Source organism: Clytia hemisphaerica, unplaced genomic scaffold (assembly GCF_902728285.1).
Source record: "Clytia hemisphaerica strain Z4C2 unplaced genomic scaffold, Clytia hemisphaerica genome assembly, whole genome shotgun sequence".
Classification (NCBI taxonomy): Eukaryota; Metazoa; Cnidaria; class Hydrozoa; order Leptothecata; family Clytiidae; genus Clytia; species Clytia hemisphaerica.
The window spans coordinates 1,092,935-1,118,060 of record NW_027104060.1 but is presented as its reverse complement, the minus strand read 5'-3'; the positions used below and the strand labels follow the sequence as shown (position 1 = coordinate 1,118,060).

The following is a 25,126-nucleotide window of genomic DNA, read 5'->3' as shown; positions in this document are numbered from 1 at the left end:
TCTTTGTCTTGGTACAGATTTCTTTTTCAGGCGAATAATGAAATGTAGCTTACATTTGATTGCTATGTGATCAGAGTCAATTAGAGGTTCTGTAACACCAGCATCCATCACAAATTTGAAATTTTCTTTCTGAACAATGAAGTGATCAATTTGGTGTTTCAGCTTTGAGCGAGGATGCGTCCAAGTTGCATAACTATTCTTACGGAAACAAGTGGTAGCTGCTAGCTAGCTAACTTAGATTAACTTTTAAGCATCATGGAGTTGTTTATATTTGTTTACATTTGATAAAAAATACACGTTATAATGCTTAAATTGTGTCCATCTTTTTTGGTAATACCTGATCAAAAACAACAAAATAAAAGAAGAAGGAAAAAAATCGAATTTCGCGGAATTTAATTTCGCGATTTAACAATTTTGGTGTGTTTCGCGGAATTTAATTTCGCGAATTACGCCCAAATTCGCGAAAATTTCTTGCTCGAAAATTTCTTCCCTTAAGGTGTGCGAAATACCATTCATAACAATAATATACAAATTTTACCTCACAAATACTACAAGATGTGTGAAAAAAGAAAAGAAAATCTATGTAAATAAAAGTCCGCAGCCAGTCCCGGTATGGATATTATTGCTAAAGTCTGTCTCAAAATAATTTGCGAATGAATATTTTTGAAAATTTTTTTCACAGTGATGATGATCTAAGATTGAAGAATTACTCCTGTGAAAATGGTAGTCATACCACATTTCTACAAGAACTTGATTTTTTTCTTCTTCGTTTTTCATTTTCATTTTTCTTTTTTTTTCCAAAATCTTTACTTGATAATATTCCACTCACAAATATATTTTCAACGAGCACAAAATCGCAACTTGATTCAAACTCTATCAAAAGTTACAGCCATTTTTGTCTCAGCTGCAAATTATTTTGAGACAGACTTTAAATACTCGCTGAATACTCCCGTGAGAACGTGTCCGTTGTTGAAGTCGACCAGTCCGCCATGTTGTTTTCTTATTGACCTTAGATTTTCGATCGTTCGAATCTCAAAACATTCGAATTGCGCTGTAGATGACCAAACTAGTTAACCTCTAAGACTGGACTTTTATCTAGGAAGCCTGATCCAGTCAAGTATTTAGAGATCGGTGGATTTCCTTTTTATCTGGCGTAGAATCTCCACGTGGCTTGACTTGCAGGTTGCACTTCGTCGTCACAGTCTTGACGGTTTTGATTCAATAAAAAGTGGTATCCGTTGGGCCCACCGCGGAAAAAGGGACCATCGTATAAACGGTATTCACTTAATCCCCAACCAACACTACCTATACCAACACTTGACATAAAACTATTGTCATCAGGTAGCGCATTTATGCCCTCGCCCACTCCTTTTGATTCGCAGTTCGGATTACAGCTTGGAGTGTCTACTTTCCCAAAAATATAATCGTGTATATATGCGCCCCATGTGGTCTGCGGGGCCGTCATGACATGAATAGTGCGGCCCGTAGAAACTTTGTGGCAATAAAAACGAAATTCTTTAATGTCGATCCAATCTTTAAGGATAGAGAGATAAGCTTTATTGTCCAATAGAAAGTCACCGTTTCGCAGTTGTTCGAATTGGTCCAGGTTGCCGTAGATGATTCGCGGGCGGATGTTTGTGGCGGGAACTGAATAATTTCCAAGAAGCACCCAGCCACCTATAGAAGTGAGTGAACAATAATAGTGATATTTAAAATTTTGAAAAAGACTCGAAATTTGTTCAATGAAGGCTCTTCTCCAGCGCTGGCAATCATCATTTTTTAGACAATATTCAGATATTACGGTTTAGCATCGCTTTGGTAAGGTTTTAGTTACGGATAGAAAGTGTTCATATTGGTTTTGGAATGTTTCGGAGCAAGAAACGGTGTACTGTAGTTCCGTTTCGATGAAAATAGTCGCGAAACCGTTTCAATCTGATTTGCTTTGTAACGTCTTCTATTTTGACGTTCACACTTTTTTCGGAACCGTCTCGGAACGATACGGAACCGTAACGTCTGAACATGGTCTTAAAAGTTTGATAAAAGAAAATTTGTTAAATGAAATTGAGCGTAACTATTTTCATCCGATTTGCCTTGTAACGACTTCTTTTTTGACGTTTCAAATTTTGGTCTGACCACAGTCTTAAATGAAGAGTAAAAAAAATCTAATCAGTGCGTTTTGTATTTTGACTGCCAATTAGAAAAACAAAGATTATGTGACGCTTGTGTTAATCGTGGTGCTTAAGTGAAGGGCTGTACTGATTAAATTTTAACTAGCCCTAGTAACTTGAAGCTAGAGCACTTAGAGTAACAGTCAGAAGCTTACAAGTTCGCTACCAAAGATGCTAATAGATCTTATCGGAGTTTTTGATTTTTCTAAAAAAGCGATGCATTGTGGGATTGTTTCGGGAGTATTACAATAGAAATCTATTAGGAATTCCTTGAGGGAATTCTATTGTAATACTCCCGAAACAATCCCAAAATGCATCGCTTTCTTAGAAAAATCAAAAACTCCGATAAGATCTATTAATTGATGCCTCTCTGTTTGAAGTTCAGAAAGTAAATTAAAGAGTATTTGGAGAAATATAGGTTAATGTTTAGCGTAAAGAAAAAAGGGGGATCTCCGATTCGACTGCGATCGCCAACTTTTACTTGGACAACACTGACAATATTAAAATCCAGAAATACCAGGACTATTTCAAAAAAGTATCAAAAAACATAACCCAAAAATCCAAGGAGACGATTATTTTTTGCTTGGTTCTTTTTGACCACGTTATCAACACCAAATTTTGACTGTAGACGTAGATTAAAGGTTTTGTTTTTACAAAAGTGTTTCCGTTTCATATCAGACACATATTTCATATCAGGTTATTTTTTGCTTTATGTTTCTTTTTAACCAGGCTATAAAAAACGTCTTCTAATTTGAAAACAAGATGTAGAGAGAGAGAAGGAATAGGATGAGTTAATTTTTGAACGTTTTTTAACAAATATTCCAACAAACCTCCTTCATCTTCCATCTCGCAATACAATTTCTTATATCCTCCGTTTATGTAAACATCGTAAAAGCCAGAAGGTGAGTTGGGTTCCAGTCTTTTAATTCCAAGACAAGACATCACTAAAAAAAGAAATGATCGAAATCCACACACAACTATTTTTGTGTTTATTAGGGGACTAAAATGTGTGGTGTGTTGATTCCAAGAGCTTTGTTCAATACGTTTTCTCAGACGTTATTTGAACTCTAGCCTAGAAATGGGCTTTTCCAGAAAATTTTCTTTACCCCCACTGTTGAGGATATTGATTTTTCGACGTATCGAACCACTGGATATCCTACTTTATTAGTAAAGATAACCACTCTCAAAAATATGCTCAACCCCCTGGACATATTCTTTATAAAGATATATCCCCCTGGATATCGTATTTTTTACTTGAAAAGACACTTTGCCCCCTGGATACCCGCTTCCTTGTAGATATTTAACCTCCTGGGTATCAACTTTTGAACAAAAATCGTCAACCCTCTGATATCCTCAACATGGGGTGGGGCACGGACTATCTCTGGAAAAGCCCAATCTAAGCTAGTTTGATTTAGTCACTTGGTAAAATCTGAAGGTGAATTGTGAATGAATGTCTGTTTTTCAAGGCAAACTTTAAAATTTCTGTACATCATAAAAATCATTAAAGTGGCGATAACGCTATATTGCTGTTAGCTGTATCTTGCCTTGTAAAAAATGGCTTGGTTAACCAGGCTATTTAAACTCGATCTGTACTTTGAAATCTGTCAGGTAATACCTTGAGACTAGTCTACACAATACACGCTTTTTTTTATAAGAATACACTTTATAAGAATGTCCATGATGAAAATGGCCAAAAAATTAAGAATATGCTAAGAATATCACCATCATAGAATTTTGCTACTCAAGCTAAGAATGCCATTTTTACACCATTTTGAATTATAAATTCATTATAAACTGTACAGCATTTTTAACGAATTATTTAAATCATTTGCACTGAAGATGACTGTGTCGAAAAGCTTATGCTTAATTTTTTTAGACCATTTTAAATTATAAATTGTCAATTAGGATCCTAACCTAAGAATGTTGTAAGAATATTTTAGGATGATTTCCCCAAAAAAGTTAAGAATATCCATGATGAAATGGATTTACACCATTCTTATAAAAAAAGCGTGTAAACAGCTCCAGGTTTTAAGGTCTTACTTTTACGTTTTGAAACGAAGAAAGATATGACTTAAGGCTAATAGACGATATCGGCTTTCCGAATTCTCCCCGAATGATTACCCATAATGCATTGTGCAAAAGATTCACGGTAAGTCAGTATCGTCCGTGAAATATTTTACGCAATGCATCATGGGTAATCATTCGAAGGAAAATACTGTAGTAGTAAGACGTGTCTTTTTTGAAATTTGAAGAAAGTTTTCAGGTCGGATTCAAATCATTGATTGTGAAATGAGAATACCAAAAGTAGATGAAGATAAATGAAAATACCGTGGCATGAGTATGAATCATTAGTGTAGTCGGGTATACATCTTTCGCCCTCTTTGCATGGGCTTTTCAAACATCGATTCTAAAAAAAATTGGAAATAATTATTGTGACTGCTCGAACTTGAAAATCTTGTCCAAAGATCGGTGTTTTTGAGGAGGGGGTACTGTTAAGTTTTCAAAGACCCTTTTTTAGGGTTGCTACGTCTGCCAAAAATGTCTGGAATTAAGCTAAAGTCTGGAGATGTCTGGAAAGTCTGGAAAACGTCTGGAACCTGTCTGGAAATCGCTTCGTTCTCAACTAATTCTGTAAATCATGTTCATTCTTTGATTTTTCATTCTGACGTTTTTATCAATCTAGCCTTTCAAATGACTACTAAGGAAAAAACTAAAAACCCTCCTAATGGGTAAAATGTCTGGATAATGTTTCGCTAAAATGTCTGGAAAATTTTTTGACCTTTTCACGCAAAAATTTAGCAAACAGTGGGTGGGTTTACATCTGTAGGGGAGAATCGATTAACACTCCCTTTGTCGATAACAATTCAGAACATAAACGAAACAAAAGCTCAAAATCACTTTTACGAATTCTTTTCAAAACATAATCTTCCCCTTGTTATTGCCATTGTTACAAGAGGTAGGTTTGGGTACCTCTTAAGACAAAGGACGTAACGAGGAGAAGATTGATTAAGTTTTGAAAAGAAATCGTGTAAACGATTTTTCCAATTCATTTTAAATGAGTAAAACATTGGAAAATGATTTCGATGACGAAAATGACAGCTAAGCAAAGGACTTTTTTGATCAAGCCCTACTATGCAGCATGAACTTGTATGGTGTCTAGTTGAAATGTATAGACGGTTGAATATAGAAAAACCATATTTGCATTTTGTAATAAAATTTGAACCAATCAGAAAGCTTAGGGAAAATCAATTATGACTCACAAAGGAATCGTGATGGAATCAAAGGAAATCGTGCGATTATCATTGTATTCCTTAATCGATTCTCCCCTAGATGTAAACCCAACCAGTGCCAAACTGAATAGGAAAGTTTATTTTTCGCAAAAAAAACTTTCGTGTTTTTCAGGTTTACTTGGCAAAAACTTTCGTGAAAAAGGATCAAAATCGTGAAAACGCGAAAGTTTTTGCCCTTAAAGTAGTGCACCGCGCTGAATCTAAAAATAGATTTTATTTTTGACATAATTATTACTTTCGATGTATTTGTTCGAGTTCCAATCCCATCAAACCTTTGCGTTAGTTTCATTTGTACATTAATTGCATCATTTGACAAAAGATATATACAACTCGCACGAATCTTCAATTGAGCCGCATTGAATTGTGTGATTGCAACTCATATAAATGTCAAAAAAAAGTGAAAAGTAATAATTATGACGTATGCGTTGCGGAACGCTATTAAAACGTTCGAATCGCGTAGTATGGTTGTCGACCAAAAAAGATAGCGACATCGTGGATTTAAGTCTATTCGCTTTAGGTGCTCTGATCATAGTGAATTTTTCATATTTGTCATGTTCAAAATATAATTGTCTGCCTATGATGTAACCAACAAAACTATGGCATGTTATACATTTTTTGTTAGGCTAACTTTTCATGACTCAAAATTTAAAAATTGCAATATCAGTTTAGAAAGATTTTCCGAAAAATTTCAAATAATTCAATTTTTTGCGGACAATTCAAAAAAAAATTGAACGAAAAAGGTTAATTACCCATTGAAACTTAGCATTTTTTTGTAAAAGAGGGTATTATAACAAGTTCATAAAGGCAGTTTTTTGTTAAAAATGTCAAGGAACCCAAAAAAAAAGTTTTATCTTCAAATTCTATAACAAATTGTCTGACTATGGTCAGAGTCCTTAAGTGTGCTACTATGTTTGTTTTCGTTGAAAAAGTGACAAGCAAAATAATTGACGAATGGACTGTAGTAGACAACTCCGATCTAGTCAAATATTAGAGAGTTCAGTGATTGAAATTTTAAACGTTTTCATGACTCACCGCAAGGACTGAATGAACAACTTCTGGGTGACTGATAAGTTTCCCTGGATTGTTGTAAACGTCACTTGACAAAATTTCACAATCCCATGAAACTTCACTGACTTTTTCTGTATTGATGCTTTGACAAACATATTTTTTTGAAAGACATTTTCGGACGCAGTGTGTTCGATTTCGGACAGTGATCGCCAATAAAGGTGTGATGTCCAATTTGTGACCTTTCAAATACTTTAGATTAACATAACTGTAGTTGAATGAGGCGTTGGCGTGAGGGGCGTGGTAACGAACGTTTGGTGAGAAACCCTCACCAAAAACCAATTGGAGATAACATAATAAGTAACAAAATATCATTTTCTTGCCAACCTTTAGCTTTTTTTTCACATCTTTTCCCAATAAAGTACCATGTCATGTAAAACGTCTCTTTGACCATTATTTCGTTTAGTTATATTTTCATCCGCCTATTGATAGATGGTCATTTATTATTAAAATCTGAACCTTGGAGGTCTTAACTACTTTTCAATTCATAGCATTCATCACCAACGTAACGTGATTCAGAAATGAAGTAAAAAATGACACTTCTCGTTCGTCTCTCCGTGTGAATTTTCTTCATATCACAACTTTGAAAGAATGCTTTGGGTAATCAGAATATTAAAGATATTAATGAGATCAGATTGTGATTGTTTTCTGCCCACCACGCTGAAGCTCGAAAGGGATGGGTGAAAACATAACAATTTGACGAATTTGCAATCTCGGAATCGTAAGGACCGCGTTCGTCTAAAAGGACTAGGAATGACAACAAAGTTGCGTGATTGTGTTTGAGAATAGGGCGCCGTATCAGTTTTGACTTTCCGGCGCACAACAAGATTCTTGTCGAAGAATTTTCCTAGGGAGGACTATTTTCCTCAGATGTTTAATTTTCAAGTGCCTTCAGAGGTTCACCGTGCGCGTAAGAAAATTACGAACTTTAGCTTTGGGTAATCAGAATATTAATTTCATAATTTTATTTGGCAAAGTAAAAAATATAAACTACTGTTAGTTTCACGCTGAACGATTGTCAAGTGATTGTCAAAACTACTTCGAAAAAATCTCAACAAAATGTACAAAAAGTTGTTACCCCTAAGGGAATATAATAATTAACTATAGACAATAAAATATAATAAGATACTAAAAGTGACCGTTGTAAAATGTAAAAAGTATATTAACGAGGAATTTTAAATTAAAAAGAGGGAAAAAAAACTTAATTCAATAGGCTCTTTACAGCTCTTTAACTCGAACCTCTTTACCTCGAACAAGTTTTCTCGTCCCTTCAGTTAACAATGCCTTTTAAACTTTACTCCATAACTCGAAATTTCCTTAACTCGAACAAGTTTTCTCGTCCCTTCAGTTAACAATGCCTTTTAAACTTTACTCCATAACTCGAAATTTCCTTAACTCGAACAAGTTTTCTCGTCCCTTCAGTTAACAATGCCTTTTAAACTTTACTCCATAACTCGAAATTTCCTTAACTCGAACAAGTTTTCTCGTCCCTTCAGTTAACAATGCCTTTTAAACTTTACTCCATAACTCGAAATTTCCTTAACTCGAACAAGTTTTCTCGTCCCTTCAGTTAACAATGCCTTTTAAACTTTACTCCATAACTCGAAATTTCCTTAACTCGAACAAGTTTTCTCGTCCCTTCAGTTAACAATGCCTTTTAAACTTTACTCCATAACTCGAAATTTCCTTTAACTCGAACAAGTTTTCTCGTCCCTTCAGTTAACAATGCCTTTTAAACTTTACTCCATAACTCGAAATTTCCTTAACTCGAACAAGTTTTCTCGTCCCTTCAGTTAACAATGCCTTTTAAACTTTACTCCATAACTCGAAATTTCCTTTAACTCGAACAAGTTTTCTCGTCCCTTCAGTTAACAATGCCTTTTAAACTTTACTCCATAACTCGAAATTTCCTTAACTCGAACAAGTTTTCTCGTCCCTTCAGTTAACAATGCCTTTTAAACTTTACTCCATAACTCGAAATTTCCTTAACTCGAACAAGTTTTCTCGTCCCTTCAGTTAACAATGCCTTTTAAACTTTACTCCATAACTCGAAATTTCCTTAACTCGAACATGTTTTCTCGTCCCTTCAGTTAACAATGCCTTTTAAACTTTACTCCATAACTCGAAATTTCCTTAACTCGAACAAGTTTTCTCGTCCCTTCAGTTAACAATGCCTTTTAAACTTTACTCCATAACTCGAAATTTCCTTTAACTCGAACAAGTTTTCTCGTCCCTTCAGTTAACAATGCCTTTTAAACTTTACTCCATAACTCGAAATTTCCTTAACTCGAACAAGTTTTCTCGTCCCTTCAGTTAACAATGCCTTTTAAACTTTACTCCATAACTCGAAATTTCCTTAACTCGAACAAGTTTATCGTCCCTTCAGTTAACAATGCCTTTTAAACTTTACTCCATAACTCGAAATTTCCTTAACTCGAACAAGTTTATCGTCCCTTCAGTTAACAATGCCTTTTAAACTTCCATAACCCGAAATTTCCTTAACTCGAACAAGTTTGTCGTCCTTTCTGTTAACAATGCCTTTTAAACTTTACTCCATAACTCGAAATTTCCTTAACTCGAACAAGTTTGTCGTCCCTTCAGTTAACAATGCCTTTTAAACTTTACTCCATAACTCGAAATTTCCTTAACTCGAACAAGTTTATCGTCGCTTCAGTTAACAATGCCTTTTAAACTTCCATAACCCGAAATTTCCTTAACTCGAACAAGTTTGTGATCCCGTGCGTGTTTGAGTTATGGAGACTCAAATAGTACTTGGCGTCAGAGGCCCAGCATACTGTATACTGTTGAACATGCATTAATATTTGTGTTTGAAAATTTCTCTCAGGTTGTGGCGAATGGACGGAACTTTTACGTCACGTGATGTATCACGGCTATCACGTGCTTCTGAAAGCCCTGGGTAAGATTGTACAAGAGAAATTACAATTGGCGACGTGTCGTATTGAGATGGAAGACCCTTATAACATGTTGATCAACGCAACACCTTTGTTATGTCAATGGAGTGGTTGCAACACCGAATTTTTCTGTCCCAACAAATTTTATCGACACGTGGATAAACACGGTTTGGAAACGCACCCTTTGCCGGATGAGAAAACAGATTTGAAGTTCGAATGTTCGTGGGAAGGTAACGAGAGGATGTTTATTTTTTGGGTATTTTTTGTACACTCCAACTTTTTTTAACATCGCTGCCAAAATATTTTTTTCGGGGAGAAATTTTGCACATATTTTGATAAAGGAGAGTCCCTGCAGCAATAGCATTGGCGGGCACAAAATCTTAAAAATCTTCTTTTCTAAAGAATCTTCTCGTTGAGTTGAACGTAACTTTGCCTCACTTAAGATGTCGGTCAAATTGGGGTGAAGCTCTCTTATTTGAAGTTTTGCCTTTCCATGTGTTCCATTATTCGATAATATTGAAAGTCACCGTCAACAAGAAACTGACATAAACAATGCTCTACTATTTCATACGTTTCCTTATTTGATGAAAATCTAATCGCTTAAAATTAAGGCTTGGGAACATGAGAACCTTTTTTTTGCGTTGGTGCAATGCAACATGCTCTATCCCATCAACACAAGAAAAAAGTGCGTGTCCCATGGTTTCTTTTTTTGTTTCATGGGACAAAAAGTGAGGGAAATACTCAAAAGACACACTGATTTTGTCCCTGGGAAAATGGAGCAAAATTGATTCGTATCAATTTTGCTCGACTGTCCCAGGGACAAAAGTGAGAGACGCACAAATGTTATTAAAAGTGTTGTCGATTTCACTTTTATTGGTAGAAAGAAGAATGGGGTGGAGACACGAGAAAGTGTTTCAGGTTGGTGGGATGGAGCTTGTTGCATTGCACCAACCCGAAAAAAAACTTCTCGTGTCCTTTAGAATTATAAAGCGTCAACTGTAATTAATTAACAAAACAATTAACTTCCAGCGTGCAATGATCGTTTTCGTAACAAGTATAAATTGAAAGAACACGTGCGTGTTCACACTCACGAAAAATTGATTGCTTGTCCTGACTGTGGTGGCATGTTCGCTAATAGGACCAAGTTGAAAGATCATCTGTCACGACAAGACCCCGAAGGATGTAAGAATTTATTTTCTTTGTTCTACGAATTTTGATAGATAGACAGAGTCGATATTTCACGTGGATAGCCCAGTAATCTAGGACTTTTAGACAGTCTTTCGATTGTTTTCACGGGGTCCACGGCCAGCCGGCTCGGCTATCTATGAACTGAACGGAACATAGGAAGGAGCGGGGATTCGAACTGCGAATCCCTGGTTTGAGACGTTGACGCCTTTGACCACTTGGACATCGCTCTGAGATTTCCCTGGCTAAGATGATTTGAAAAACCAACCTTTTTCACCCACATATTTCTTATATAAAACATTAGATGGAGCTGCCCTTAACCAGTGAACATTTCGAGCACTCGTTTGTGGCCGTTATACGGCCAAAATACTCAATTTTGAATTCAGTTTTAAAACTCAATATTTGAAAAATTTTACTATGTGTCAGCAAAATGGCAAGAATATGTAAGAAGGTGGGTAGAATCAAAATTCTCTTCGCGTTATGATAAGCAATCCTTTAAAATCAACTTTTCATAGGCATCCAAGGGATCTTGAGACAAATTTCATGGCCTCTCATTGGTATTGGTTGATACCAAGTTGGCGGAAACTCAATTTCTAATCTGAAAAACAGCCATTGGCAGAAGTGCTTGGAATATTGCCTGCTAACTGAAGCAAAGTAATGCGCCATCTTTATAATTAGGCCATCGTTTGGTCAATCGAGACCATTCTCTCGCCTCTTTGTTTCATGCCATGTCATAATATGTTTGTTCGGATTGATGAATTTGGCGTTACCGAACTGTAGCCCTGTCTAGTATTTGATCTAAGGTTAAACTTGACCAATCAGAAGCTTCGCGGGTTTTCGAAAACAATAGCAACAATATTTTTTCCGATATTCACTTTTTTTTGCACGACATCTAGCCTTTCGGACTTTTACAAATCTGTGCCCAAGATGTCTTTAGTATCCTTATAACGTTTTTAACTTCAACTGTTCTTAAATTAACCCTTTTGATTTATTTTTGGCTTGTTTTAGATGAGAACTTTCAATGTTCGCATTGTTTGAAAAGGTGTGCATCGGAACGACTGCTGAGAGATCATATGCGACATCACGGTGAGAGATAATGTTTACACGTTCTTTTTTATAAAAACAAACTTAATAAGAACATAGGGCTTCGCTGGCCAAAATGTTAAGAACAAGTTGAGAACATTTTAAGGCTTTGTGGAATAAAAAATACTCACAAAATAGTTAATATAAGAACATGTTTTAAGAACATTATTTGGCTTAAAACTCAAAAATTTAAACAAAAAACGTGTTTGGATAGACAAAGCATTTTTTTGAAATGTTGTTCAGAAAAGTTTTGTTCCCTTCTCCCTTTACCATCACCATCCACCGATAAGTTCTAATTTCCCGAATGGGCCATCCATAGAAGTATCTTACATACAATGATATCAATATACCAATCTGCAACAAATCATAAAAGTTTCCCTTGCTTTCTTGTTTTCGCAATGAAGTGTTGATAATTGTTCGCGTATGATGATAACTAAATAACCCTTCTTTGTCTACCAGTGAACTATCTTTAATCGTTCGCGTACAATGTCATGTTTCCTTTGTTGAATTATTTTTCTTGATCATTATAGTAATCTGCATGATCTTTTCAACAGTAAAATGTTGATAATGGTAATGAATTGTAATAATCCTTCTTTGTCTACCAGTGAACTATCTGAAGTGTCCACATTGCGAGATGACGTGTCCGAACCCTGGTTCCTTGAAATATCACATCGGATATCGCCACACGGATATTCGACCTTTCTCGTGCGCAATGTGTGAACAAAGGTATAGAAATGTTTTATATTTGCAGTACCGTTTTTTTATTAGAACAAACTATATAAGAACATTAATGCTTCGATGGCCAAAATACTAAGAACAAGTTAAGAACATTTTAAGGCTTCGCGGACTCTATTTCACCCGATTTCTTAAGAAAATTGAAAAAATGCTCAAAAAACGGTGAAAATAAGAACATGTTAAGAGCATTTTTAGGCAATTTTAGACATTGCACTGTTTTAATATTCACCCTAAAGTCGGTTAGCTTTTTTAAGAAAAGTTGCTGAAGTTAAAGATTTTGTTTTGGATGTAATACTTGAGTGTTTTCGAATGAACTTTTTTCTTATTGTTGCCTTTAAACTATGACTCTTAGGTGCCAAATAAAGGGGGGGGGTTCAAATAAACGGGGGTGGTGGGAAATTTTCAAAATTTTAATAAACGGGCGAGGATCTAAATGCCGGGGGGGGTTGGAAATTGTAATTACGAAAACCCCACAATAAGGTAACTATAGCCTAAAATCAGGATATTTAGAGCAGAATAAGGGACCTTCTCTTTGAAAGCTGAAAATATTTTTAAAAATTAATAAACGGGGGGGGGGTCCTAATAAGCTAATAAGGTCCGGGGGGTTGAAAAAAATTCAAAAAATTAACTAGTGGGGGGGGGGCGTTTATTTGGAACCTAAGAGTATGTGGGCCGTAAGGATGAGGGTGAGGGTGAAAAGTTTTTTCTTTTCGTGCGGTTTTTTAAGTAATATATGTTTATGTCAATAGTAATGGAGTGCACAGTGAAGAATTATACTATATATATATATGCGCCATCAATTTACCATATCTTCGTCACTAGTTTCAAATCACATTCAGACCTGGTGAGACACGAAGAATCACATCTCGAGAAAAGTTATATTTGTGACGTCAAAGATTGTTTTTATTCCACCAAAACACAACATTGTTTGAGGCGGCATATACGTGTCGTCCACTCGGTAAGAAATTTGTCGAGTTGCCCACGTCGAGTTGCCTACGTCGAGTTGCCCACGTCGAGTTTTCCACTCGGTAAAAAATTTGTCGAGTTGCCCGCTCGGTTAGAATTTAAATAGTTTTCCACTCGGTAAAAGATTTGTCGAGTTTCTCACTTTAAGGTAAAACCTGCGGAAACATTTTAACCCACAGAGGTTTCTTCCCAATTGACACAAACAAGCGTCTTTTGGACGTCTAATGTACGTTTCTAGGACGTCCAAAGGACTTAAAGCCGTCCATTGAATGTCCATAAGACGTTGCATGCCCATAGGGTTTTTTTAAAACAATCGTTTATTATTCCTGCTGTTGTTTTTATTTGGGTGACTTCTGAATTGTTCCTTCCTAGATGTCATCAATAAAGATTTTGAAGCACACCTTCTATCAACATTAGTCCTACAACCTTGGCCATAATAATTGGCACAAAGGGAATTTCCCTGCAAAATTCAAAAAACCGCAACTAGTTTTTTAAGTGCATTAACTAGGGTTCGAAAGTAGAGTTTTACCGTGAGACTTAAGACTTGAGGATGCCAAAGCTTGTGAATGGTCCGACTAGGCTGAGAATATAGCCTGAAAGCTTTCTTTAAAGAAAGGAAAGTTTATTCAATAGGGCGTTTAAAAGAAGGGGGCGTTTATTCGAAGTAATACCATACGCCAACATATTCTGACCAACGTTGTATTTCCCAGAAGGACCAGAAGCAGAACTTCAAGTATATTGAAATACCGAGTGTTGGTTTTCAAGCTAGGGTTTGTCAACTTATCTCTTTCGTTTTAGAGTACGGAGAAACGTTACATATGTCATATTTGCAACACTGCATACTCGCGAGGTTTTGGTTTAACGAAACATCTCAAGAAAAAACATAATTTCAGTTGGCCTTCTGGTCATCCAAGATTCCGGTAAGAAATCTTGACCTGTTGTATCTTCAGAACTAAGTGTAGGATGCCATCATTATAACTTTTATTCAAATGTCTAAAACTGAAGGAATATGAAAGAAGTTTATTTTCAGCTCAAGAACTAACCCGTCCCCATTCCTCATTTCTATGTAAGGGTCTGATCCCCCTTCTTAAATGACCCCCCCCCCCTTCTTGGCATTCCCCCAACCTTTAAAAATGCCTATCCCCCAAGGATTTTGGACAAAAAAAGCTCACAAATATATGTGAAGTATCTTTAGAGAGAAAAAGCGAAATAAACTTCTTTCTTTTTTTTGACCCAGACTACTCTAACAGAACACTTCCTTTCATCAAGACCAAATTTCATAACAGTGCTTGAAAATAATCTGCAATATATATGTAAGCCCCCCTTCTTCCTACCCCCCCCCCCTTTTTCATGAAAGTTTCTGCACCCCCCCCCCCCTCAAAAAAAGGGGGGCGAACTATGTGTAAACCTTTGAATTCTGAGATCCATGAATAAATTTGAATTTAAGAAGTGATGACTGAGATTAAGGGGGTTTTGTACGGTACGGTACGGTACGGTACGATATAAGTACGGTACGATATAAGTACGGTTACAATCCCCGCTCCTTTCAAAGTTTCGTTCAATAAAGTTAGAGCTGAACCGGTGGACTATGGACCCGGTTGAAAATAATTTGAAAATTTGAGATCATTGGGATATCCAGGTAAAACAACATCAAATCTAATTTCGCCGTTGTTGCCTGAGAAAACTAAGATTTTTTTTGTTTGTCTGAGCATAAATTTGAAGATTGACACTGTTTCATGTAGATGGGACCCACCTCACTATATGCAAAATGGACCAATCTCAAATTTAAGGCTAGCTAAACAGAAAAACTCTTAGCTTTCTCAAACACTAATTTTGTGAATAGCCCTTTTGATTTGTCAACGGCGATTTATCCCTTTTTCCTTTCCTCATCTTTCGTTCAGCTACATACAATACGAGGACGGTTTCTACCGTCTACAGATGGTCCGTTTCGAAAGTGTGGAACTCACTAAACGTCTCCATGGAAACATAGAAGAAAACAATGGCATCTCTGAACCTGAAAATGACGGAGATAATAACGAAGAGGATGGTGAGATAACAGGAGCTGTGTATGATGGAGTTAATGAGCTGGACAATGAAAATACGATAAATATTGTGTTGATTGACAGTAGTGAAAATTATGAACAAACTGATCTACAAGGTATTGAACAGCAAATTAATATTGTTGAAGAGCAAGCTGAGAATGTTGAACTTGATACTTCGAACGTTGAAATTAATACTACAAATGTTGAAGATGAACCTGAAGACATCGAAGAGAACCCTGAACACATGGAGGTACCTGAGAGTTTGAAAGATCAAGTCGAGAGTGTTGATGAAGATGAGAATTTTGTTGAGAAGCTCGAAGAAACGGAGGAAGATGTTTTGTATACAAATGTTGCATATCAAGACAAATCTGGTGGAGAAGAAAATGACTCGGAAGGTTAGTGAAATAGACGCATGCGTAATGAGCTGATTCTGAAATCAAACTGTCAAGTCTCTGTTTTTCTAAATAGCGGCGCCCTCTGTTGAGCAACGCAACTGAAATCCTAAAATGCGCGATGCTTATTTGAGTTAAATTGGTACTCAGCTCAACTATTATCTGGATATATTTTCTTGTCTGATCATTCACCCTTGTAATATCTAACTTTCTCGTACTTGTATTCTCCACTCTTTACAATTTATTGCCTGAATGTCTGAATTACAGAAAGCTGTGTTTGTATAATAGTTTTTTGTCCATTTTTCAGATATCGAAGAAGAAATAATCACCTGTTCTGATGACATCATCGAAACGTCCACCACCCTCACCGCCAACCCCACAACGCCCTCATCTAATACTGTGGATGCTTTGAGATCTTCAGCTAACATTCTACCATCTGCGATTCCGTGCGAGATCATTTTGAAGCCAAAACCGAAAGGCTACGAGAAAACAGTCATGGTACGTAAATTGAATAACGTTTTTTCTAGAAGAACAAACTATATAAGAACATGAGGCTTCGATGGCAACAAATTGTATGTGCTTCGATGCTAAAATATAAAGAACACGTTAAGTACATCTTAAGTCTTTACGAATACTAAAACTCCCTCTTTCTTGGGAAATCGCACAAATATACTCACAAAATGGCGAAAATAAGAACATGTTAAGAACATATTTAAGCTTAAAACTAAAAATGTTAAGAACGCCTGAAGGCTTCAAAAATTTAGAATGTTCTTGTTAAAAAAAACCTTGAAAGGTCGTGCCATATTACCATAACGAATTGCATTACCTGATTTCAGATAATGGCTTCCGAAAAAGTTCGATAGAATTTGAATTATTAGATTGCAATAATTTTTTTCTTAGTTGATATTTCTGAGAACGGAATATTGTCAAACAAGAAAAATGAAAATAGAGAGGAAATATTAAAAATAAAAGCTAATATTTAATTTCCAACCCTCCTATTCATGATATGCACCATTGCAATGTCTTTCTGACATTACATCACGGACCCAATAGCTGATTGGTTGAAAGGTGACGTAAAATCGGTCAATACGTCACTTTAAACCAATCAGCTGTTGGGTCCGTGGAAGACATTGTATTGGTGCATATCATGAATATCTTTGATTTTTCGTTTTTTAGGCACAACTCTTGGATATTGGTAAGAAGCAGAACCACCAAGAACTGGCGTCTCTGGTTGATTCTGCAATTGTTACTGATCTCTATCAACGTTTGAAAGCCGGCATGTCGAGAGAAAAACATCAACAAAAGGTCGTGTACGCCGGTGATATTACGACAAGTGAACTTGAAGAGGGCGGCCAGGGCGCACAAGAGGGTGGACCGCCCGAAGTTGGAGCGAATGAAGTTTTAGTAACTGAGGAAGTTACGGTCGAAAGTAAACGCCCTCTTGAAGATGGGAGTGAAAACAAACGCCCTCTTGAAGATGGGAGTGAAAACAAACGCCCTCTTGAAGATGGGAGTGAAAGTGAAGAAGAGGAAGAGCGAAATTGTAAACGAATCAAATGTGAAGAAGATAGTGCAGAAATCGACTTGAATGAAATCATCGAACACGTTTCCAAAGATATTTCTAATGACGTCACTTTATCGAATGAAATTCGAAACAAAATGGTAGCTTCAGTGTTGTTGTCTTTAAACGGAGAAACACAGACCACGTGATCGAAGTTTGATGTTTTTAGATCCGTCGTACTTTCTTGATAAAGATACTTGATAAGTCTTAAGGCTTTGGGACACAAGAAGTTTTTTTCGGGTTGGTGCAATGCAACATGCTCCATCCCACCTACCTGAAACGCTTTCTCGTGTCTCCACCCCATTTTTCTTTTAATAACATTTGTGCTTCTCTCACTTTTGTCCCTGAGACAATGAAGCAAAATTGATTCGAATCAATTTTGCTCCATTGTCCCAGGGACAAAATCAGCGTGTTTTTTGGGTATTTCCCTCACTTTTTGTCCCATGAAACAAAAAAAGAAACCATGAGACACGCACTTTTTTTCTTATGTTGGTTGGATGGAGCATGTTGCATTATTGCACCAACGCGAAAAAAACTTCTTGATTAGTCTCAAAGTTTTTTTTCTAGACAATCTTAAAGATTTTCTTCTTTCGACAAGATGAAGACTTTGTGGATGTTAGTATCTCTGTAATCTGTCAACAATTCATTCATTTCTCCAACACCAAACTTGCTCTAAACCATCTAAAGGAGGGGGGGGTTCAAGGGGTACTGAATACCGATATACCGTACATACATTTTTCTTCAAAATACCGAAATACCGGACAGAAAAAAGGCCGATACCGTGTCACCGTAAACCTTGAACCCCCCCCCCGGCCCTCTAAAGGGATGTGGTGATCCGACAATCGTCTTCAATCATATTCTTCTTCTATAGTTTTATACAAGTTGTTCTTTATCAAAAGCTTGTCAATCCATTTAAGGTTTTTCTTCATTTGGCAAGATTGTAAGGCCCTTCCAATGTTAATATATTTGTTGTATTCTATTTTGTAGCTAGGGGAATGGATATAAAATTCTTTTGTTGATATTCATTTCAAATTATATTTTAGTCTAGTTTAAAATAGAAATATCGTTTTTAGAATATATTTGATACATGATGGTCGTACTATATTATGTTTCATTCTTATATATTAAAATAGACTTAGAGTTGTCAAATCATTACTGCCAATAGTGCCCAATAATCTCTTTTAAGGGCCAACGAGGAAAAATCATATTGCACGTGATGAGGGTAGAGGATATAGACCCAAACCCGAACATTGCACTTTTATTCCCCAATAAAAAAAGACCCAGACACCGGTTTAAGCCCTGGGGGGGGGGGGCACTTAGGCCAAATTGGGTACGGGGACGTACCGCTGGTCAGGGTCATTTTTTAGGCTCTGCAGATATCAGACAGGGTCCCAAATTTAATGATTTTTAAGATGTGAATCTGACAGGGTCGACTTTACAGGGTATAGTCATTTTTGCCACTTTCATGGCGTAAATAAGAAAAATTTCGTTTTTTCGTTCTGATGACAGGGTCTCAATTTATCGAAAATGTCTAAATCACAAATAGTGGCATAGCTTAATCTTCATGTTTATCTTTCTCTTTTCAGACCAACTAAATAAATAATAAATTAACTATGTTTAAAAAGAAAGTTAACAAATCATGGAATGGTATGACCAGCTGCTTTCCAGTGCCCTGGTTGTTGGAGAAGAATCTCATGATGAGGGCAGCACGAAAGAAAAGAAAATACTCAAAATTACTTAATTGTAAGACATCTTTTTTTATCGTTTTTTTTTTTTTTGCCTTGCTGCATTAGTTTAAGGGAAGAAAGTTTGGCGGGAATCTAATCTGGCGGATGGCCGAAAAAGTTTTTCAGATGGAATTTGATTTGGCGGATGACTTGAAAAATTAAATTTGGCGTGTGGATTTTGACCAAATCCGCCAAAAAATTTTTTATTTTATGATGATAGCTTTTTCTTTGGTGTATGTCGTTAGCTGGTTTTTGAGTTCTCTGATCCTTGCCATTTTTAATTTATTTCAAGAGTAAATGACAGATCGTCTAAGTTCATCATAATAATTCAGCGTTGAACGAAAAGCCTAGTTATGAGTGAAATAATACACAACTTTCAGACTGTTTGTTTTCATAATGACCCTCTAAAAACAAACAAAGAAACAATTTGTTGAAGTCTGAGTTTTCAAATTTATCTTTGCCTCTGTTTTATTTCCTGATTGATCATTTGTTTATTCTTTGCTTTGGTAAACCTTTTGTCGTGACAAATCATCCCGGGGGGGGTACTCAAGATGAACGACCTTCCGTACGTGCGGCCTATAAGGGTTCTTTTTTCAAGGCTTCCAAAGTGCACTGTCAGGGTCGAATGAGCAATGATGAGAAAAAAATAAACTGTAATTGTGTAAAATTTGAAAAGATTTTTAAGAGAATATGTATATCGTAAAGGTTGATATTTCGCCCACATTTACTCAAATTTGGCTAAATTTTCTCGGCAATGTAAGGGTCCTGTATATACTAACCTATACTAGACGTCGCGCGTTTTTTTCACGCAATTAAAGTCTATTCCACTTTGCGACTTTTTGGAATGTTTGGAGCCAGAAAACCTAAAAAAATTCGGTTTTCTGACGTCGCTTTTAGCTTTCGAAGCTGCAATAGCTAAAAAGTCGAAATAGCGTCAAAAGACTCGAAAGGCTTCTATTTTTCAAAAGTCGTCAAAATGGAACTTACTAAGAAACGAAATGAAAAATCCCGTTTATACGGACGCTGGAGGAAGCTTGCAATACTTTTGACGTAATGACTAATAAACATTTTTTTATAAGAACAAACTGTATAAGAACGTAAGGCCTAAATAATGGCCTAAATATTAAGACCAAGTTTAGAACGTTTTAAGGATATTACACAAAAATACTCACAAAAAGGGTATAAAAGATAAGAACATGTTAAGAACATTTTTAGGCTTAAAACCCAAAAAATTAAGAGCATCCGAAGGCTTCAAATATTCTGGATGTTCTTATAAAAAAAACGTGTCTGTCATTCAACATCATTAAAAGAGAAATCTCAATTAAAAGAAGTGATTAACTTTAACTTTTTATAAAAAGACAAGTTTAATATCAATCGAACCCTTAATAAAACGTACTTCTAATAGACAAATAAAAAAAGTAATCATTTCATAAGACAAAGTACAAACATTTTATTAAAAGAAAGTCTTATACATTGGAAAAGTATATATTACTTTATCACTTGATCATATGTGTGTCTGTTGATGAAATTTCATCAAAAACACTCAAAGTGTTAATAAGATGCATAGTAGAGGAGAGAAAAGTTGTCTTTGAACTGGCAAAGGTTGAGTCTGTTTGCTTTGCAGAACTTGAGCTTTTTGCATGCTGTATAAAATATGGTTTGAAGTATCTTTACCATTATGAAGAAACGTTACTTTTATTTGATCATTGTGCTCACCTGTGCTATTTACGTCAGTTTGTTTTTACGACGTCTTAAACCGTCGACGGCGATAACGACGTCGATGTCGAAGGAAGATGTTTCGAGCAACGAGTTGAGGTCCACTGAAACAATTGAAAATGATCACAGAACTGTTGAGATGTTTCAAAGGAAACTTAAAGGTGCAAGCTCGACAACTGAGAGTCACGGAGAGGCGACGAGTGAATCTTTACCGTCTAATGAAAAAGATGTTACGCTTTTGACGAGGAAAAAAATGGAGTTGATTGATAATATTTTTCAAAAGAAACTGGATAGCGAAGGCTCCACAACTGAAAGCCAAAGAGAGACTCGTGAATATTTATCAGTTGTTGGGAAAGGCGTTACAAATAACGAGAAGGAGAACGTCAAAAGGACTACGACGGATATGTCAATCCGACAGTGGACAACTGACGACAAAGAAACGTCGACTACCGACCATTTCACGTCATCTAAACCCAACGAAAAGAATTCCTCTTTAAAAGACGATCATTCAACGGATGATTTTCAATCTACTGAAAGTTCTTCCCAATTTTCTACCGATGAATCTTCAGAATCGCCGGACGTAACGGAAGATCTTCCGAGCGGAAGTCCGGACACAGACGATCGTGATATTCAATACTGTAATCCGGACAGTATCTACCGCAAAAATTCTTTTAAATTTTCAAGAAAAGATGTTTCTTGCGTCCCTGTGAAAGCTTCCGAGAAAAGTTGTAAATGGGCGGAAGAGTTATACCACCCTGATAAAAAACTGCAAAAATGCGATCCCGCCCAAGTGGTGGAAATTTGTTGGGCGGAAGGTGGAGGGTACCGATGTTCGATGGAGAGCTGTATGAGTCATGGGAAACATTACGTAATGGTTTGGAAAGTGAACGATAAGAATGGGAAGTTAGAGAAGTTCAGATGGTTTAATGTGGTTAAAGATTTAGAGAAAAGTTTATCGGTAATCTCTCGAATGACGCAACGCGAAGGATTTGGGTTTTTACTGCTTCAGTGCGTTAATATGAAAGAGAAGGAATCAGAAAGTAAAGATTTAGAGCTAGGACAACTTTTGATTTTGCAGCCAACCTATCGATCAGGGAAAGCAAGCAAAGAGACGGTTAATATAAATTTGCTTTGGGTTGATTCAGTTTCGAGATCACATTTTTATCGTTCTTTACCCAAAACCATAAACACATTCGAAAACATAAATCGAGACAAAAGTACTAAAACGGAAATTCTTGACTTCGAATTATTTCAAGCTGTCGCTGGCCACACTAACCATATTTTACATGGTCTTTTCACTGGAAATCTTTTTCCAAAAGATGCGACAAAGAATGAAAAACAGGTGGTAGAGTTCGGTGCGTTTTTTAAACGTTTTTCTGATGAAGGATATCGAACTCTATATCACGATGACCTCTGTTACGAACAGGTTTGGGGCTTACGACTCAATCTGGGTACACCAACGACATGGAAAGACTTCAAAAGATTATTAAATGCAAATTACATCGATAGTACAGGTACGTGTTTGTTTACTTTATTCTTGGTAAAAAATCATTTCTTGAAAAAATGCAATTATACGAGGGGTTTTACGATTACGATGTTTTTTCTTTTAGAAGCATAACGTTTGTAAGTATATACAGGCTTAGTTTTTGGTACCTAAACAATGTCTGCTAAGCATAATGCGATCCCGGAATAGAGACAGACAGGCTTGACAGAGAAAAAAGCGAAATTCATTTTTTCAGCAGTTTTGATATGAAAACAATTTTGCAAATATAAATTAAGTGATCAACAAACTGCCTTGCTGGCTGACCCCTGGCCGATTTTTTATTCATAATAGCCAGCGTCTGGTTTTTTTTATATACTTTTCAGCTTAAGCTTAAGGGCTCTGACCTTTATATATCCCTGGACCAAGCTATATCCGCCATCTTCTATCGAAGTTTTTTTGAATTGGTACCCGTAAAAAAGCCATTGGAGTGTTAAGAATTAACGTCTAGCGGCGCTACATCATCAAAAGTTTTCGAGGGAAAGTAGATCTAGCGCTCTCGATGCATTTACACCGCTATTGAGTAGTGCCGCCATTAGGGTACCACTTTTCAAAAATCTCCGATCTAAAATTTTGCTTGGCCGGGATTGAGAAACTTGGTCCAGGGTATATAAAGGTCAGTGCCTAAGACAAGCAAATTTTAATCACTTTCGACAAAATCAAACGAATGCAAAGCAGAAAATCAGCTGTCTAAAGTAAACCTTATTGTCGACCTAATAGATGTCTGAAATCTGTTTTTTTTTATACAGTTGACGCTCTCTAATTCGACCTTCAAGGGGAATTGGATTTTCATCGAATAAGGGAGCCTATCGAATAATAGAGCGTTGTTTATAAGGAATTCTTGATGACTGGGACTATCGAACAATGGAGCGTATCGAGTAGTAGAACGTCGAATTAGAGAGCGTCGACTGTATGTACTATTCGGCAATGTTTTAATTTTCAGGATTGACGTTTTCCAGTTGTCATCTCCTTCGTCACAATGGTATAGACACTCCGTTCAACGGCCCGCAAGACCGATCATTGTGTTTCAACGGTCGGTTCATGGATGCTTACCATTTGACCTTCAACCATCATCAACATAAATATTCTGTTGAGCAACAAAATAAGTTGATCACTTTCAACGTCATTTGTGTTGGACATGATGATAAAGGAACCAGAATCCAATCCATTGATCAAGATTTATTACATTATGTACAAAAGATGAGCGAAGTTAAAAACACTCTTACTCTCGTTTTCGCAGACCATGGCAATACTTATACTTCGTACGCCATGGGCGTTCAAGGGCGCTTTGAACAATTCCACCCAAGTTTTTTCATGATTGTTCCCGAGGGCGTTCAAAAATCACTTGGTGCAAATATCATGAATAATTTAAGAGAAAATCAAGTTAAATTAGTCTCCATTATGGATTTACATAAAGCTTTAGTTGCGTTACCTAGACAACCACAATCAATAGGTCTATTCGGTGAAATACCCAATGAGAGAACATGTAATGATTTACCGCTTGTATTTCCAAATTTTTGCGTTTGTCAGAATTGGTCGACCCCTTTGAAGAATGACCAAACGACGGTTCATTTTCTTCATTTCGCGGTCGGGAAATTAAACGAAGAAATCACCAAATCACAGAATGATATTTCACAGAACGGTCTACCGGCCCGATGCAAATTACTCGTTCCGACCAGTTTCGATTTTATTACTGAAAGAATTAACGGGAAAACGAAAGTTACTTCTTTCGATTTCGAAGTTCCCTCAGGAAATTTTGTGACGGAAAAGTATGAAAGGTTTCACGTTGAAATTGAATCATTAACTCTGGTTGGAGGCAGCAATTCCTTGAAAATGAAACTTGTAACTTTTGATCGCATTTCTCCTTACGGACCCTATAGAGCATGCGCCAACAAGAACGCTAATATCAAACTTTGCATTTGTGATGACGAGAATACTATGATAAGAAGTAGTCGCAGAAATCGGATTAAACTTTCAAAACTTGACTTACCGAATCGGACAACAATGAAATCCGTTCGGAATCAACCATGCTTACTCGTACACAAGATTGTATATCCCGATTCTAAGAAAAACGGATTTCACTCGATTGCTTATCATATCATCAACAAATGTTCAAACTCCTTTCAAGTGACTTTATTATTTGGCAACAAGTTGGTGAATTTACGCACTTCTACGCCTCTCCCGTTTCGTGGCGCTCTCAGACCGTACAGGGCGGTGTTTATGGGGAATATTGTAAGATTGAAGAAAGTTGAAAGAGTAGTCGAACCAAAAGTAAAAGTCAAAGTTCTGAAATTATAACCATTGTGAACAATAGGGTATTTTTTTCGAATTTTTCAATTACTATAGGAATTTTTCAAAATTTATTTGATATTTCGTTTATAAACTGTGCAATTTGTAGGGAAAATAAAAATTGATCTTTTGTTTTGATGTTGATTGGGTTAAAAAAAAAAGTTAATTATTGTACCAGTTGTATTTCCCGTGGGCCTGCCTGGTTTGCCAGGATCTTCAAAAGTCAAATATACTTTCGTGTCCAATATCTTTCGACTGGATTGTTTTTTTTCGAAAAAAGATTTCACAGCTGACATGGGCAAAAATTGAAGTTTCTCAAGTCCAAAAATGGTGGTTATAGCATTGCTAAATAAAAAGCTGATTTTTTTCTTTTTCGTTTTACATTTTCGTGTTTGAAAATTTTAGAACAATTTCATACGCCTAATATTCCACTCCGGATGGCCTTTCCAAAAAGT

The 25,126-nt window shown here is 36.3% G+C and overlaps 3 protein-coding genes across 3 annotated transcripts in view; 2 read left to right on the top strand and 1 right to left on the bottom strand.

The window, feature by feature from the left end:
* The window catches only part of LOC136812438 (histone H4 transcription factor-like), a 39,544-nt gene extending 21,043 nt beyond the window's left edge, over positions 1–18,501 (top strand). Inside the window, exons 4-12 of the mRNA XM_067068936.1 lie at positions 9,369–9,665; positions 10,465–10,617; positions 11,629–11,706; positions 12,309–12,429; positions 13,261–13,396; positions 14,203–14,324; positions 15,306–15,841; positions 16,146–16,336; positions 17,015–18,501. Coding sequence (XP_066925037.1) covers positions 9,369–9,665; positions 10,465–10,617; positions 11,629–11,706; positions 12,309–12,429; positions 13,261–13,396; positions 14,203–14,324; positions 15,306–15,841; positions 16,146–16,336; positions 17,015–17,548 — 2,168 coding nt within the window. The 3' untranslated portion in view covers positions 17,549–18,501. The remainder of the gene's footprint in view (positions 1–9,368; positions 9,666–10,464; positions 10,618–11,628; positions 11,707–12,308; positions 12,430–13,260; positions 13,397–14,202; positions 14,325–15,305; positions 15,842–16,145; positions 16,337–17,014) is intronic.
* LOC136812434 (uncharacterized) lies at positions 794–6,941 on the bottom strand. Its single transcript, XM_067068928.1, has 4 exons — positions 6,491–6,941; positions 4,497–4,575; positions 2,999–3,112; positions 794–1,677 (listed from the first exon to the last, which is right to left on the bottom strand). The coding sequence occupies exons 1-4, from the start codon at positions 6,836–6,838 to the stop codon at positions 1,145–1,147; spliced, it is 1,074 nt and encodes a 357-aa protein (XP_066925029.1). The 5' UTR covers positions 6,839–6,941; the 3' UTR covers positions 794–1,144.
* Positions 18,502–20,644: 2,143 nt separating the features above from the next.
* Positions 20,645–24,780, top strand: LOC136812432 (uncharacterized). Its single transcript, XM_067068926.1, has 2 exons — positions 20,645–22,356; positions 23,326–24,780. The coding sequence occupies exons 1-2, from the start codon at positions 20,805–20,807 to the stop codon at positions 24,678–24,680; spliced, it is 2,907 nt and encodes a 968-aa protein (XP_066925027.1). The 5' UTR covers positions 20,645–20,804; the 3' UTR covers positions 24,681–24,780.
* The last annotated feature ends 346 nt before the right edge of the window (positions 24,781–25,126 follow it).

Excerpts from the sequence above, each read along its gene's own strand:
- LOC136812432 (XM_067068926.1), top strand. The coding sequence starts at position 20,805 with ATGAAGAAACGTTACTTTTATTTGATCATTGTGCTCACCTGTGCTATT. Across the intron at positions 22,357-23,325 it reads AAATTACATCGATAGTACAG|GATTGACGTTTTCCAGTTGT; the intron begins GTACGTGTTTGT and ends TTTAATTTTCAG.
- LOC136812434 (XM_067068928.1), bottom strand. The coding sequence starts at position 6,838 with ATGATATTTTGTTACTTATTATGTTATCTCCAATTGGTTTTTGGTGAG. Across the intron at positions 3,113-4,496 it reads TGATTCATACTCATGCCACG|TGATGTCTTGTCTTGGAATT; the intron begins GTATTTTCATTT and ends TTCTTTTTTTAG. Across the intron at positions 1,678-2,998 it reads CGAGATGGAAGATGAAGGAG|GTGGCTGGGTGCTTCTTGGA; the intron begins GTTTGTTGGAAT and ends TCACTTCTATAG.